The sequence below is a fragment of the Bubalus bubalis genome, chromosome 11 (assembly GCF_019923935.1).
Source record: "Bubalus bubalis isolate 160015118507 breed Murrah chromosome 11, NDDB_SH_1, whole genome shotgun sequence".
NCBI lineage: Eukaryota > Metazoa > Chordata > Mammalia > Artiodactyla > Bovidae > Bubalus > Bubalus bubalis.
Genome location: NC_059167.1, coordinates 77,625,669 through 77,643,032, shown reverse-complemented (window position 1 = coordinate 77,643,032; position 17,364 = coordinate 77,625,669). Strand labels below are relative to the sequence as shown.

General features: G+C 40.5%; 1 protein-coding gene across 1 annotated transcript; it reads left to right on the top strand.

The window, feature by feature from the left end:
• Positions 1-83: 83 nt before the first annotated feature.
• On the top strand, positions 84-17,071 carry RAB2B (RAB2B, member RAS oncogene family). The gene is made up of 8 exons (XM_006062098.3): positions 84-268; positions 488-559; positions 2,990-3,057; positions 9,725-9,807; positions 10,019-10,111; positions 14,007-14,118; positions 14,732-14,800; positions 15,442-17,071. Exons 1-8 carry the CDS (start codon positions 223-225, stop codon positions 15,547-15,549), a joined length of 651 nt encoding a protein of 216 aa, XP_006062160.1. The 5' UTR covers positions 84-222; the 3' UTR covers positions 15,550-17,071.
• Positions 17,072-17,364: the final 293 nt, after the last annotated feature.

Below are 17,364 nucleotides of genomic sequence, written 5' to 3'. Positions count from 1 at the left end.
TGGAGCTTGGTGGGATAATGGCATGTAGGAGTGTTAGAGGCGTCCCCGGAGGTGGTATCTGGGTATTACAGTCTCTGCGACCGAAACGGGATTTCGAGGGAGAGCAATAGAGACGTTAACTGGGCTAGAGGGGCCGGAGGTCGATAGATTGAGCGGCTAGAGAGGCCGGAGGTAAGTGGCTGTAGAAGTCGGGCGGACCCGGAATCCAGAGGAAAAGGGACCATGACTTATGCTTATCTCTTCAAGTACATCATCATCGGAGACACAGGTAACCCGCGGGCGACAATCCTCAAGCTGGGGCGGGGATCCGAAACACCCAAGTCGGGGCTTGGGGGCGGGGCTCATTTAGTGGGCTGGGCGATTAAGTGAAGCGGGGGCGGGGCGGGCCGCCGGGGGCGGGGCTCGGGGCTCCCCTTCCCCAGTCCTGGACGCCCCGACACTGGTCTGTTCTCTCTGCCTAACTCCTAACGCACGCGTCTTCTTTCAGGTGTGGGGAAGTCATGTCTCCTCTTGCAGTTTACAGACAAGCGGTTCCAACCTGTCCACGACCTCACAATAGGTAAGCGCATATACCTCTCGTAGAATAGATTATGAAATCTGACTAAAATAGAAAGTTAGCAGCTTTAGTGTTCTAAGTAAAAAAGTTACGTCTTCCTATTTTTGGGTTAGTCCAAAGTTATGTTAAGTGAAGAATGACTAAATGCTGAGAAATGGGCAGTAGTGTAATGGGGAGTAAGTAATTGAAAGGTGACTAGATTTAGAGATGACCATGAGGTATGGATTAGTTGCCTTAGGATTTTTTTTTTAACAAATGTGATTTGTATGTTTATGTAAAATACTACGAAAACGTACTGTTAATTCAAAAACTCGCCTTACTCTGCGGTAAATTAGTGTGAACCTCATTACTTTTTCAAAGTAATCACTACCATATAGATTTTGTGTGTGTGTTGGAGAGGAGGAAGCAAATGGAAGAGCCATCCCTGACCTAGAATAAAAGGTACATGAAACTGGTAACTTTTGTTTTAAAGAAAAGATATGATAATCATGAGTTTCAAAAACACTCTGGTAATCGTGGGAAATGTGAACATCTTCCACAAATTTGTGATATGGGACGACCTGCTGAGTTTGAACAACCCATTCCCCATAATCTCCATAACTCCAACCCAAATAAAGATTATATACATAAAACTAGCTTTTTTGGCATTCAATTGCAGTTTCAGAATAAAATCCCTAGCTCCCATTCTTACTATATCGCCACTTCCAAGTCCCACATTATGGAAATCTGAAGCTACTACTGATCCCAAAGTACTTATTCAGAGCCAAATAACTAAAGTGGTTAGAAAAGGATTTAGTATCAACAGGAAAATATTTTTGTAAATGACTATTGTGTACAACCACAGTGTGCTAGGTGCTAAGTGATACAGTGCTTAACAAGGCAAACGTGCCTACATTGAAATCTCCAGTGTAGGAGGTGAGGTGAGGCTGGGGGCAGATACCGATGAATAAATCACTATTGCAAAAGGGGATAAGAGGCTGCCACATCTATCAGGAAAAGCTGAAAATGGAAGCATGAGCAGGAACTAGCCAGGCGAAGGGGTTGTGGAGATGAGAGAAAAGTGATCAGGGCAAGAGGGAAAAACAGGTGCAAAGGCTCAGGAATAACAGAGATCAGGCTAATCTGGAAAACTGGAAGTAATTTAATATGGCTTGACCATGGAATCTAAAGTGCAGAGTGACAAGAAGTAAGAGTAGAGAACATCTGGGGTGGGGAAGGGGAGAGATGAAGTTTTGACACACCTAAAGGTAATGGGAGCAAGTGACAGGTTTCAAAGTAGCGGAATGAAGTGATCAATCAAGTTTCCCCAGAGTCCAATATATGCTCTGTTTCTTTCTGAATTCAGTCTTCTATACCAAGATAAACAAGGCAGTTGGCTATAAAATGTGCACAAAATATGAAGGTTTCTTCATAATTAGAGGAAGTTGCATAAAAGGGGACAGAAGTTGTATTTTTTAATTCTTCACCATTGAAACTCCATTCCTCTTGTCCAGAAAGAAAACATAAAAATTAGTGACCTTTTTTTTTTTTTTTTAGTAACTGTCATTATTCTTGATGATGCAGTCTATAGTAGTAAGAAACAATTTTTAAAATCTGCTTATTGACTGTAAAACTTTATAGAATTGAGAGAGATTCTGGATATATTGTGCCTGGGGCCCCTGAATAGCAGAAGCTAGATTAGTGCTGTTTCTTACCTGCAGATCAGAATTCCTGGAGTAAAGTACTGTGTAAAGATAGAAAATAGGACAAATTGTTTGACTTACAATCAAGTATTTTTAATGTAAGTGATCTTTGATTTTTAAGTTTTGTCCTGACATTACCTTGATAGAAGTTGAATGCCAGGTAAACTAAACCCTTTATTCGGACTATCTGTTTCCAAACCCCTGTGAGGAATGCCGTTTTCTGGTGAACTCTTGGAATGATTGGCGATCTGAAATGTTTCATTCTTGAGAATCTATTCTTAGATAGGTGCTTTTCTAAAAAAAATTCTAAAATTGCAAAAAGCAAGTATTTATTGTTTCATATAGAGGACTAGAGAGTGACTTTAGGAAAATATTAAGAAATATTTTCAAAGAATTTAGAAGTTTTAAAAAAAGTTACAAATTAAACATTTCTTAATCAAATTTATGCATTAAACAATAATTCTAAAAATTAATTCACTTTTTCTATTTGATTTCTTAATTAATTTTTATGCCCATATATGCTTTTCAGTTATATTCCTGAGGTGGTTGTCACCTGGAACAGTTTTTAATTCTAGAAGATAAAACTTTAAGGAGCACAAAATTAATTGGAGCAAATAGGGAACTGTAATGGGCTTAGTGGCACTAAGTGCGGAGGATGAGTCATTAGCACAATGAGGACAAGCATGAGCCTCTTGTCACCATGGTTGTTGTTCATGAGAATCACATTCTTTCCCTCGGTTTTCACTGACAGGCGTGGAGTTTGGGGCCCGTATGGTCAACATTGATGGAAAACAAATCAAACTGCAAATCTGGGATACGGTAAGAGAAAACAAAAATACTTTAGTCCCAAATATAACAGTAAAGGCTGATGCAGGGATAAAGGGCTATGACGGAGGAGCTAAGGATGGAGGTCAGAGTTCAGTTCAGTCGCTCAGTCGTGTCCAACTCTTTGTGACCCCATGGACTGCAGCACGTCAGGCTTCCCTGTCCATCACCAATAGCTGGAACCTACTCAAACTAATGTCCATCGAGTCAGTGATGCCATCCAACCATCTCATCCTCTGTCATCCCCTTCTCCTCCTGCCTTCAATCTTTCCCACCATCAGGATCTTTTCCAATGAGTCAGTTCTTCGCATCAGGTGACAAAAGTATTGGAGCTTCAGCTTCAGCATCAGTCCTCCCAGTGAATATTCAGGACTGATTTCCTTTAGGATGGACTAGTTGGATCTCCTTGCAATCCAAGGGACTCTCAACAGTCTTCTCCAACACCACAGTTCAAAAGCATCAGTTCTTCAGCACTTAGCTTTTTATAGTCCAACTCTCAGATCCATACATGACTATTAGAAAAACCATAGCTTTAACTAGATGGACCTTTATTGGCAAAGTAATATCTCTGCTTTTTAACATGCTTTCTAGGTTGGTCATAGCTTTTCTTGCAAGGAGCAAGCATCTTTTAATTTCATGGCTGCAGTCACCATAAGCAGTGATTTTGAAGCCCAAGAAAATAAAGTCTGTCACTGTTTCCATTGTCTCCCCATCTACTTGCCATGAAGTGATGGGGCTGGATGCCATGATCTTAGTTTTTTGAATGTTGAGTTTTAAGCCAGCTTTTTCACTGTCCTCTTTGACTCTCATCAAGAGACTCTTCAGTTCTTCTTTGCTTTTCTGCCATAAGAGTGGTGGTGTCTGCATATCTGAGGTTATTGATATTTTTCCCGGAAATCTTGATTCCAGCTTGTGCTTCATCCAGCCTGGCATTTCACATGATGTACTCTGCATATAAGTTAAATAAAATGGGTGACAATATACAGCCTTGACATACTTCTTGCCCAGTTTGGAACCAGTCTGTTGTTCCATGTCTGGTTTTAACTGTTCCTTTTTGACCTGCATACAGAAGTCAGAGGAGGTCTAGTGAAATCAAGGGGACAGAGAAGCTTTCACTTCAATCTGTTACAGTTACAAATTCTGAATGCCACATCTTTTTGTTTCAAATAACCCAAGTATATATGAGTTTGCTTTGGTAAATATATTGATTAAATAATCCAAAATTCAGGAATTTCCTAGCAGTCCAGTGGTTAGGACTTGGTGCTTTCACTGCAAGGGCAGTATAAGGGTTTGATCCCTGGTCAAGGAACTACTATTCCATAAGTCATGCAGCATGGCCAAAAAGAAAAATATCCCAGATTCATTTGCATCTTACTTTGGAATGCATTTTGATTCTTAAGAAATGAGCCTGTCTGCTTTTGTAAGAATGGATACTTTATACATCTTGAAATTATATATAATGTGATGCTTCCCTTTGGGGGAAATGAGAAAACTTAATTTTCTTTATCTCCATCTTAATTCTTTGCTGCTTCGGATTTTTTTTAAAAACAGGAGATGGACAAAGATACCTCAGACTAATGCAGATCAACCCAAATTGAATGGCTCACTCTTTCTAGCTTTTTTGAAAAAATATTTATTTTTATGCATTTATTTGACTGCACCGGCTCTTAGTTGCAGCAGCAGGATCTTTAGTTGCAGTATGTGGGACCTAGTTCCCTGGCCAGGGATCAAACTTTGCCCCCTGCATTGGGAGCTCAGAGTCTTAGCCACTGGACCACCAGGGAAGTCTCTTTCTAACTTATTGCCTCACAAACTTTGGTTCAGGAAATTGATTGAGATTAAGAAGTAAAGTGATTTGATTTCAAAAAATCATTTGTGATAGCGCACTGGAAGTGTTTTCATTTGCAAAAGTTAAATGCTTCTATTGATTCAACCATCACACAGGCCTCCCTCAGACTTCTCTTTTAGCTCTTGGAAGGACTTGAGGAAGGAGAGGGCTTTCAACCATAGCAGAGGAGGAAAAAAAGTAAGTTAGAAGCCAACCAGGAATCAAATGATTTAAGACATAAAACTATTAGGGAAAAAAAAAAATTTTTAAGTGATCTCTTGGAGGGAAAAAATATGTTTTAAATCTTAAAGTGTGGTTAATATTACCAACAGAGTTCTTTAGAATTACTTTTGGATTTTGATGTTCTAACAGGTATGCAATAAGACACTTATATGATTGTTGTAGTAAGAGATTCTTGTACTGTTGGAAATGTAACCTAGAACTAGTGTACTAGAACAGTCTTCTTACTGTAAACCTGGCTTTAGATTATGTGACATAATGTTTAAGAAAACAGACCTTTTTTTGCTATGGAGTATTATACTAAGCTCCTGCATTTAAATTATGGATTTGGTGTTTATAGAATTTTTAACTTTTGGCCAGTTACTGAACTGACCTTTCAGCCTAATTTTTCGCATTTGTGTTAATTATTAGTATCATGAATGTTATCGTTGGTATATTGTGTTCAGTTCATTCAGTCACTCAGTCGTGTCGGACTCTTTGCAACCCCATGAATTGCAGTACACCAGGCCTCCCTGTCCATCACCAACTCCCGGAGTTCGCTCAAACTCATGTCCATCGAGTTGGTGATGCCATCTAGCCATCTCATCCTCTGTCGTCCCCTTCTCCTCCTGCCCCCAATCCCTCCCAGCATCAGAGTCTTTTCCAATGAGTCAACTCTTCGCATGAGGTGGCCAAAGTACTGGAGTTTCAGCTTTAGCATCATTCCTTCCAAAGAACACCCAGGGCTGATCGCCTTTAGAATGGACTGGTTGGATCTCCTTGCAGTCCAAGGGACTCTCAAGAGTCTTCTCCAACACCACAGTTCAAAAGCATCAATTCTTCGGCGCTCAGCTTTCTTCACAGACCAACTCTCACAACCATGCATGACCACTGGAAAAATCATAGCCTTGACTAGACGGACTTCGTTGGCAAAGTAATGTCTCTGCTTTTGAATATGCTATCTAGGTTGGTCATAACTTTCCTTCCAAGGAGTAAGCGTCTTTTAATTTCATGGCTGCAATCACCATCTGCAGTGATTTTAGAGCCCCCCAAAATAAAGTCTGACACTGTTTCCACTGTTTCCCCATCTATTTCCCATGAAGTGATGGGACCAGATGCCATGATCTTCGTTTTCTGAATGTTGAGCTTTAAGCCAACTTTTTCACTCTCCTCTTTCACTTTCATCAAGAGGCTTTGTAGTTCCTCTTCACTTTCTGCCATAAGGGTGGTGTCATCTGCATATCTGAGGTTATTGATATTTCTCCTGGCAATCTTGATTCCAGCTTGTGCTTCTTCCAGCCCAGCGTTTCTCATGATGTACTCTGCATAGAAGTTAAATAAGCAGAGTGACAGTATACAGCCTTGACATACTCCTTTTCCTATTTGGAACCAGTCTGTTGTTCCATGTCCAGTTCTAACTGTTGCTTCCTGACCTGCATACATATTTCTCAAGAGGCAGATCAGGTGGTCTGGTATTCCCATCTCTTTCAGAATTTTCCACAGTTTATTGTGATCCACACAGTCAAAGGCTTTGGCATAGTCAAGAAAGCAGAAATAGATGTTTTTCTGGAACTCTCTTGCTTTTTCCATGATCCAGCAGATGTTGGCAATTGGATCTCTGGTTCCTCTGCCTTTTCTAAAACCAGCTTGAACGTCAGGAAGTTCACTGTTCACATATTGCTGAAGCCTGGCTTGGAGAATTTTGAGCATTTTTATTAGCATGTGAGATGAGTGCAGTTGTGCAGTAGTTTGAGCATTCTTTGGCATTGCCTTTCTTTGGGATTGGAATGAAAACTGACCTTTTCCAGTCCTGTGGCCACTGCTGAGTTTTCCAAATTTGCGGGCATATTGAGTGCAGCACTTACACAGTATCATCTTCCAGGATTTTGAATAGCTCAGCTGGAATTCTATCACCTCCACTAGCTTTGTTCATGATGATGCTTTCTAAGGCCCACTTGACTTCCCATTCCAGATGTCTGGCTCTAGGTGAGTGATCATACCATTGTGATTATCTTGGTCGTTAAGATCTTTTTTGTACAGTTCTTCTGTGTATTCTTGCCACCTCTTCTTAATATCTTCTGCTTCTGTTAGGTCCATACCATTTCTGTCCTTTATCAAGCCCATCTTTGCATGAAATGTTCCCTTGGTATCTCTGATTTTCTTGAAGAGATCTCTAGTCTTTCCCATTCTATTGTTTTCCTCTATTTCTTTGCATTGATCGCTGAGGAAGGCTTTCTTATCTCTTCTTGCTATTCTTTGGAACTCTGCATTCAGATGCTTATATCCTTCCTTTTCTCCTTTGCTTTTTGCTTCTCTTCTTTCCACAGCTTTTTGTAAGGCCTCCCCAGACAGCCATTTTGCTTTTTTGCATTTCTTTTCCATGGGGTTGGTCTTGATCCCTGTCTCCTGTACAATGTCACGAACCTCATTCCATAGTTCATCAGGCACTCTATCTATCAGATCTAGGCCCTTAAATCTATTTCTCACTTCCACTGTATAATCATAAGGGATTTGATTTAGGTCATACCTGAATGGTCTAGTGGTTTTCCCTACTTTCTTCAACTTAAGTCTGAATTTGGCAATAAGGAGCTCACGCTCTGAGCCACAGTCAGCTCCTGGTCTTGTTTTTGCTGACTGTATAGAGCTTCTCCATCTTTGGCTGCAAAGAATATAATCAATCTGATTTCAGTGTTGACCACCTGGTGATGTCCATGTGTAGAGTCTTCTCTTGTGTTGTTGGAAGAGGGTGTTTGGTATGACCAGTGCGTTCTCTTGGCAATACCCTATTAGCCTTTGCCCTGCTTCATTCCATATTCCAAGGCCAAATTTGCCTGTTACTCCAGGTGTTTCTTGACTTCGTACTTTTGCATTCCAGTCCCCTATAATGAAAAGGACATCTTTTTTGGGTGTTAGTTCTAGAAGGTCTTGTAGGTCTTCATAGAATCGTTCTGTTCAACTTCAGCTTCTTCAGCGTTACTGGCTGGGGCATAGACTTGGATTACTGTGATATTGAATGGTTTGCCTTGGAAATGAACAGAGATCATTCTGTAGTTTTTGAGATTGCATCCAAGTACTGCATTTTGGACTCTTTTGTTGACCATGATGGCTACTCTATTTCTTCTAAGGGATTCCTGCCCACAGTAGTAGATATAATGGTCATCTGATTTAAATTCACCCATTCCGGTCCATTTCAGTTCGCTGATTCCTAGAATGTCGACGTTCACTCTTGCCATCTCTTGTTTGACCACTTCCAATTTGCTTTGATTCATGGACCTGACATTCCAGGTTCCTGTGCAATATTGCTCTTTACAGCATCAGACCTTGTTTCTATCACCAGTCACGTCCACACCTGGGTATTGGTATATTGTGTAAAATCTATTTATTTTCCCTTGTCCAGATCTTAGTTTCCCTATCTTTAAGAACAATAGTCTCCCATCCAAATATTTATGTAGGGACAGAAGGATAAGCAGTTTCAAGAATGTGAAAACTTTTCTGATAGATTCAATGCCCAGGGAATTCATATTTAGATAATTTTGTTTCCTTTGATGAAACCTGTCCTCCCCCAAAACCTATTCCATCAAGAAAGCAAAAGTATCCTGTATATGGGGGCATAGTAAATTGCTCAGTTATAAATAAATCTTAAATCTTGGCCCCCATGGGAAATGAAAGTAAAGAATAAACTTGAATTTGTTTTAGGACAGCTCTGTTCTGGGCCCTGGACTGCTTTCCCTAGTCGTTATTCCTATTTGCTCTGACAGGATCCCAGTAAGGGACATCTTGGCAGTCCTGCCTTTGCGGATGTGTGTGCTAAGTCACTCAGTCATGTCCAATGCTTTGTGACCCTGTGGACTGTAGCCCACCAGGCTCCTCTGTCCATCGGATTCTCCAGACAAGAATACTGGAGTGGGTTTTCATGCCCTCCTCCAGGGGATCTTCCCAATTCAGGGATCAAACCCACGTCTCTTAAGTCTCCTGCAGTGGCAGAAGGGTTCTTTACCATTAGCACCATCCGGGAAGCCCTGTCCTGCCTTTATCAGTCACTAAAGGTCAGTTAGTATATGCCTAATTTAAGTGCTTTGTATCTAATTTTCTTCGTTGATCCATTGGAATGAAACTTCTGTTATATAGAGCATTGGCATTCTAAGATAATTTTCTAAGACAAAGGAGTGGAAACAAAAATAGAAACAAAAAACAAAGGTGATACGTTCAACATCATATGGGACTGAAAAATACTCTTTGAGTTTCTAGTTCTATTTCCAGTTCTCTCCTAGGGGATATTGTGTGGAAATGTCTTTGTCACACTGACTGTAGGGTAAATACATTCAGTGACAGGGAGCCAGGGATGCTAAACATTCAGCAATTAAATGGACAGTCTCACAGGAAGAATTTACCCACCCAAAATATCAATTGTACTCCCACTGAAAGATACTGATTTCCCATCTGGACTTCTTCCTGGGCATTCAGGTTTTCTTTTGGCCAATTCTCTTTTCTTAATAGAAGTTCTTTTGTAAAATTAGCTCCTTTGTGTTAAAGTGGCATCTGATCAAGTAACTTCTCTGCAAATAACCTGGTTTTGTTGGGATTTTTTTTGCTGTTGCCACGTTGATGGAAAAGGCTGGACAAGAATCCTTCCGTTCTATCACCCGTTCCTACTACAGGGGAGCAGCCGGCGCACTGCTGGTGTACGACATTACAAGGTGAGGCACATCTGCTGCGTGAGAGGGAGACTCTTTCCTCTGTTCTCAAAATCTTTTTAATCCACTGAATCTAGTAAGAATGCTAAAGAGGAATTGCCTGTTTTATATTTTTCTTTATACATATAAGTTTCCCCTTTTTCTTATGCATTTGGAATTGCTTTGGCATTTTGAAATGGGCCTCTGACCCACTTTTGAAATTTTTCTTCTGTAGGCGTGAAACCTTCAATCACTTGACCTCATGGTTAGAGGATGCCCGGCAGCACTCTAGTTCCAACATGGTTATCATGCTGATTGGGAATAAGAGGTAAAATTTTGTTTGTATAAATAATAAGTACTAGATGTCATATAGGTACTCTTTGGATATTGAATTATTTGGGACCTAAACTTTTTTAGGTCCATTACCATTTTAACCATTTTTAAGTGTACAGTTCTGTGGCATTAAGTACATTCACATTGTTATACAACCATCACCACCATTTATCTCCAGAACTTTTTTATCTTCCCCAACTGAAACTCTGTTCCCATGAACACTAATTTCACCTTCCCCATCCCACTATTGTTGTTTAGTCACTAAGTTGTGTCTAACTCTTTTGCGACCCTATGGACTGTGGCCCGCCAGACTCCTCTGTCTCTGGGATTTCCCAGACAAGAATACTGGAGTGGGTTGCCGTTTCCCTCTCCAGGGGATCTTCCTAACCCAGGGATTGAAACCACGTCTCCTGCATTGCAGATGGATTCTTTACTGCTGAGCCATCAGGGAAGATCCCCATACCACTAGCCCCTAGCAATAACCATTCTACTTTCTGTCTCTTCTGACTACTTTAGGAATCTTACAATATTTGTCCTCTTGTTCCTGGCTTTTGTTTAGCATAACATCCTCAAGGTTTATCTATATTGTAGTGTGTGTCAGAATTTTCTTCTGTTTTAAGGTTAGATAGTAATCCATTGGATGTATTTACCACATTTTCTTTATTATCCATTGATGTACACTTTGGTTGCTTCTAACTTTTGGCTGTTGTGAATAATGCTGCTGGTCAGCATGGGTGTACAAAGATCTGCTTAGGTCCCTGCTTTCAGTTCTTTAGGATATATGCCCAGAAGTGGAACTGCTGGATCTTATGGAAATTCTGTTTAATTTTTGGAGGTACTGCTGTACTGTTTTCCATAGTGGCTGCACTACTTAACATTGCTACTCTCAGTGCACAAGCGTTCCAGTTTCTCCCCATCCTTAGCAACATTTGTTATTCTCAGTGAATTTTCTAAGGCACCCATAAGCCAAAAGACATACTTGATGGATTTGTTATTAAATAGTTAGGTCTAAACAAAGTAGCAGGTATTTTTGTCATAGCAACTGAGTAACTGAGAAACGGAAAACATGAATTAAAAGAAAAAGAATTTCTTATTTCATTCTTAAGTAACTGTAACTACTTGCTAATGACCTGTGTATGCCTGTCAGGCACAGCACAGCTTGTCAAACCTTGGAGTTAACACTGGACACTACCACTCTTTTTTCTGTTGCAAATTGATTTTTGTGCAGTGTTTGCTTTTTGTCACAGCAGCTGCCAAGAATGCAGCCTCAAAAAGAAGTGCAAATGTTGAATCTATCATGATCTGATTTTGACACTGCCAATTATATTAAGCTTGTATTTATGTGGGGGCTTCTCTGGTGGCTCAATGGTAAAGAATCCGCCTTCCAGTGCAGGAGACACGGGTTCTATCCCTGGGTTGGGAAGATCCCCTGGAGAAGGAAATGGCAACCCCTTCCATTGTTTTTGCCTGGGAAATCCTATGAACAGAGGAGCCTGGCAGGCTACAGTCCATGGGGTCACAAAAGAGTCGGCTATGACTTAGCGACTGAACAACAACAATTTATGTGGTGTTCTGATGTTGAGTGTTGCTGTGTTTCCCTTGAGTATTTAAAATAATCTGTGGCACCTAGAACTGTGGCCACAGACTGATTATACTCATTGGTTCAGCCAATTTGTGAAAAACCTTAACTACATCCTAGGTATTGTGCTAGACCCTGAGTGGGCAAGGTGAAAACAAAATCCTGCCCTCATTCCCACGGAGCTCACAGTCTAGTGGAGACATAGATATTAAATATAAAATGATTTGTATCTGTTTACAAATTATGATAAATGCAGTGAAGGGGATAAAAAGGGCACTATAAAAAAGAGTACCAGGATACTTATTTATTTTTTATAATTTTATTTGGGCTTCTCTGGTGACTCAGATGGTAAAGAATCCGCCTGGGATGCAGGAGGCCAGGGTTTGATCCCGGGATCAGGAAGATCTCCTGAAGGGAATGACTACCCACTCCAGTGTTCTTGCTTAGAGAATCCCATGAACAAAGGAGTCTGGGGTCTTAGTCGCTGCTTGTGGGCTTTCTCTAGTTTTGGAGAACGGGAGCTACTCACTAGCTGCAGTGTGCAGGCTTCTCGATTTTGTGGCTTCTCTTGCTGTGGAGCACGGGCTCTAAGGCATGCAGGCGTCAGTAGTTGTGGCAAATGGACTCGGGAGTTGTGGCACACCGGCTTAGCTGCTCTGCTCTGAGGCGTGTGTGATCTTCCCAGACCAAGGATCAAACCAGTGTCCCCTGCATTGGACCGCTGGACTACCAGGGAAGCCCCAGGGTACCTACTGTTGATTTAGAGTTGTAATTTAAACTGGAATCTGAAGGATGGGCAAGAGTTCACTGGGCAAAGAGTTTTTGAAAAGGTGTCAAATGGGGTTAAGAAACTCTGTGAAAGCTCTAAACTGGGGAGAAGCTTGATCATAAGTTTATAATGTTGAAAGAACCTGGTGTGGTTAGACTAAATCAAAGGGGAATGGTACAAGATGAGGTTGGAAAAGAAGGCAGGAGCCAGATCTTGTGGCACTTACAGACCTGAGTGAGGGGTCTGGATTTTATTCTAAACAAGTAGGAAGCATTTAAGAGTTTTAAGCAGAGAAATAGCTTCATCAGATTTTAAAAGATCTGGAGGGGAGCAAGGGTTGATGTGGATCTCAGCAGCAGCAGTCTAAGTGAGAAAGTGGTGGATTGGACTAGGTCAGTGACACTGGAGAGAGAGAGAAAGGATGATTGTAAGGTACATTTTGGAAGTACTTCGCTTTGGGGTGAATTGGGTATTTGGTGTGAAGAAGGAAAAAATGTTAATAATAACCTTGATTTTTGGCTTGTGCCATGTGGAAGTGTGGGACGGAGTTGGGTTGGGGGGAAAAGATGATATTTCATTTTGATGTACATCTGAGGTGCCTTTTACACATGAGTAGAAATGAATAGGAAAATGCACAAACAGATCTGGAACTCAGAGGTATATCTGGGCTAGATGTTCAGATTTAGGACTGTTGCCATTTCGGGTTAGTTCTTCCTTGGTCTTCACACAGCTCATGAAAAATAAGTATACGTTTTGCAGATGTTTTGTTCTCTAGTGGTCTTACTCCTGGATTTTTTCTTTTCATGGTGAAAAACTGGAATCCTCCCAAATGAAAATTTCCAGTTTGAAAAATGAAAATTGGACAGTTCACCATAATCTTATTCTGCATCCTTTAATCCTGTGTTTCATAAAGTCTTTTCCATGCCACTTTATTCTTCCTCAGTCCTCAGCTCTGTTCTCAGTATCACCTAATTTTACCCATATCATTTTCTCTGAATCCTTCATTTCCCTGGTGGCAGGCTGCTGTTTATTATACATGTTAATAATGATACTAGTGAGTTAAGGCAACTGGGTTTTCCTTATTCCTTGCTGTCTCTTCTTGTGGCTTGATTCTAGTAATGAGGAAGATACTTACCACCATGCGATGTGACATCCATGACTTTTCTACTTCCCAGTAACTGGAATTTCCCTTTCCTCTTCTTTCCTTTGGTTTAACTGGATCTCCTTCAAAAAAGAAGACTACAGCATAGATCTTGAGAAACTATGGGGCTTGCCTAAGCTTTTATAAACCCTTTTCTCTGTAATAAGAGATAAGGCATTATCCTCAACTGTGCAGCAGCTGTCAAGAATCTGATCTGAAGAATATTTTCCCAGAGGCTACAGAAATCAGTAACCCTGTACAAGAGGACACCATTCAGGATCTGCATTCTTTATGGATTAACTGGCAGTTGAAACAGCTGTGGGATTCTTTTAGAATAAATTTCTTCTTTCACTTGGATCTTTTTTTAGTTTTCTCCCCAATTAATGATTAATCTCTTGCAGTGACTTAGAGTCTCGTAGGGATGTGAAGAGAGAAGAAGGAGAAGCCTTTGCTCGGGAACATGGACTTATATTCATGGAAACTTCAGCCAAAACAGCCTGCAATGTTGAGGAGGTACTATTTGGGAAAAAGTAGGGAAAGCTTTTCAGAGATTACACCGTATCTTTGTCCCCCCTTTTTTTTCCTTCAGAATTCTCCTCCTCTGTTAAAACGTGGGTAAGAAAAGGATGTCTTGTGGTCATAGTGACCATGTATCTCCCTTTAAGGGAATTGTTCCATTTGTTTTTCCTTGATTCCTAAGGCTTTACTTTTATATTAAGTGACATTAATTGGTAAGTGTGGGTTGACACTACTGTTATTTGTAAATCATCTTAGTTGGAGGAACTAATGAATTCCATCTTAGTCATTCCTAAGTCTGGTGTTGAATCTGTCTTAAGTAACTGACTCAGAAGAGAGCATGTTTGCTTTATTTGCAGAGTGTGCCAATCTGGGAACCCTAGGTACATCTTGCATCAATACCAAAATACCATAGAATCTCTTTTTTCTATTTGAAATTGTTTGGAATGGCTTTTACAGGGCCTTTGGAGGACCTTGTGTATTTTTACTCAATTCTCCTAATGGTTCCCAATTCACTTTTGAAATCCAAATAGGCATAATATTTGTATTCTCTTTTCCTAATTTCTCTACCTAAACTTGAGCCTAATGCTATGATTTATGTCTCCTTCAGGCCTTCATTAACACAGCCAAAGAAATATATAGGAAGATCCAGCAGGGTTTATTTGATGTCCACAATGAGGTAAGATAGGGTAAGGGGCTGACAATTACTTTTGCTTTGTTTTAAACAGGACAGGATGCTTCCTAGAATATAAGCGCTTCCTGTCTAACATGATACTATATGAAGCTATATGAACTGGCATAGCTTGTCTGTTTTTTTCTCAAGTCTGAGACCCAGACTGCTTAAAGAGATTATTAATTGCTGATCTAAAAGGTTTATACATTATGGGAGGTTTTCTTCTCAACCTCAGGTTTTTACTATTCCAAAGCATGAGGGAGGTGTGATTCTTAATTGCTTAGCTTCTCATTTCTATAAAGCACATTTGGGGGGGAATAAATGAATTATATGCTAATATGCTGCCACTTCTGTCTTACCTACTCTTACCAATCACATCCTGATTCTGCACGTAGCTATGAAACTTAAGTATAACAGTCACTTGGGCACAGAAGCCACTTCCAGTGATCTATAATACCACAGCTGGTCACCTTATCTTCACCATCACAGATTACTGTTCCACAGCAGTCTGGCTAAGGCACATGGTTACCTGCCAAGGCCATACCTGCTTCTAGAAATTGTAATTAATGATTTCTCCTTTTATCCCTCTCCTTTCTCCCACTTACTTTTACACTGAGGTGGGAACTATTGTCTCTTTTCTCTTACAGGCAAATGGCATCAAGATTGGACCCCAGCAGTGTATTTCAACCCCAGTGGGACCCAGTGCCTCCCAGCGGGGCTCTCATGACATGGGGGCTGACTCTGGCTGCTGCTGAACAACTGGCCTGGACTCTTTTTTTCCTTCCTGGAACAGCTTCAGATCAATAGGCTTAAAGAAAGAGGTCTTACATGCTTTGGCTGAGAAAAGCCTCTTTTCAAGGTGTGATGTTTTGCCTCTCCACTTAAAGACCAGGGGAGAATTTGGGCCCTTATTGACCTGTCCTTCTTCAGGGACGTGAGCATTCCCTATAGATTAGGGCTCTTCTCATTCGCCTGTTTTAATTTGTAAAATGTTAGGATCAAAGCTGATTGTCATGGTAGTTCAAAAATAAATTCTTTTATAAGCAGACACAATCTACTCCCCACCAAGAATTAGTAACAAGGTCTAGGACGTTCTGCTTGAGCCCTTGAGGTGACTGGGATCTGGCTGCCCTTTGGGTTTTAGGTCCTCAGTTTAGGGATTTCATTGAGGTTTTTCACTTGCTACTACATAAGAATTGTTGCAGAAGGCAGTTCCTTCTAGTTGAACTGCTCAAGGATGATGAACACTTTTCCCTCCCATTTCTAGTTTCTCTGTTTCAGAGTATCTACAAAACTTTTGAGAGTAGTAGATTTGGTCCTAGCCTTGTAGCCACTTACTATCATTACCTAAAGAAAACATCTTTCCCTGTTTGTTTTGATTTAGGGACCAGACCTAACATTGGTAAGTCAGTGTCTTTCACCAAATAGACTCTTACTGTTTTATCCCACTCACTTCTTAAGGAGACCTATTTAGACTTTCTATCAAGCTAATCTGCCTACTGTACATGACATATTTGCTTCCACTCCTATGCCTTTGCACATGCCCTACTATACACTACTGTTATACTCAAAGTCCACATTTTTTTCCTTCAGAAAGCCTTCTTTGACCTAGGGACTTCTGAACAATTATTGACACAGTACCTTTTAGCTTTCATATATTGTTTATTCATATGTATATTTATTTGTATTTATGTTACTTTGTAAATATGTTTTATAGTAGCTTTGTGTATGGAACCTGTCTCCCTGAGGTTGTAAGCTCCCTGAGAGCAGGAACCCCTGGTATGCTTTCACTTTTGTAAACCACTTCCTCCACCATTCCTTCACAGTGCCTAGTGCTACTCGTGTGATCACTGAATTTGACTGACAAAGACTTGGAACAGGTTTATTTTAGGCTGCAGAGGAAACAAAAAGCCTTACAGTCATCTCTTTGTAATTCTATCTCAGTCTATTCCATCTGTTTACCCTGAATTCTTTACTGCTCTTTTCCTTCTCCTCTCTCTCCTTTCCCTGGCTCTTTGCCTCCATTCCATGCAGCATACAATAAAGCTGCCTGCTTCCAAGCAGTCAAATAAGTGGATACATCTCCATTTGAAGTGCATACAATACTATCCTAGTCAAGTCTGTCTTTGCTGTACTTACCATGCAGCCTTCTGGGTCAGTTGCTATACTGATGTCTCATTTTCTTCCACAGCACTGCGGTCTTGTGAATTTTTTTCCTCTCTTTTTTTTTTGGTTGTCGATAAATTGTTTCATTATTAAATATATGCATGTATCCAAGCTGCTCACATTTCATGTGTCATTTCTGATTGTATCCCAAACATAAGTAGATACTCTTCTTCTAGGGAATTGTATCAAAGGAATTGGAAGAAGCCTTCTTGAGATACAGTCATTTTATACTGGATTCTGCCCCCAGTAGCAGTAGTATTAGTTCACACTGTACCACAGGAAGTTGGAAGGCATATGGAGTACTACTTTGATTAAGGTTTGGTTTGGTTTGGTTTTTGAAAACTCCTACCTCATTCCAAAAAGGATTAAGGCTGTTGAATTTGGCTAGTCCACTCACACCAGAG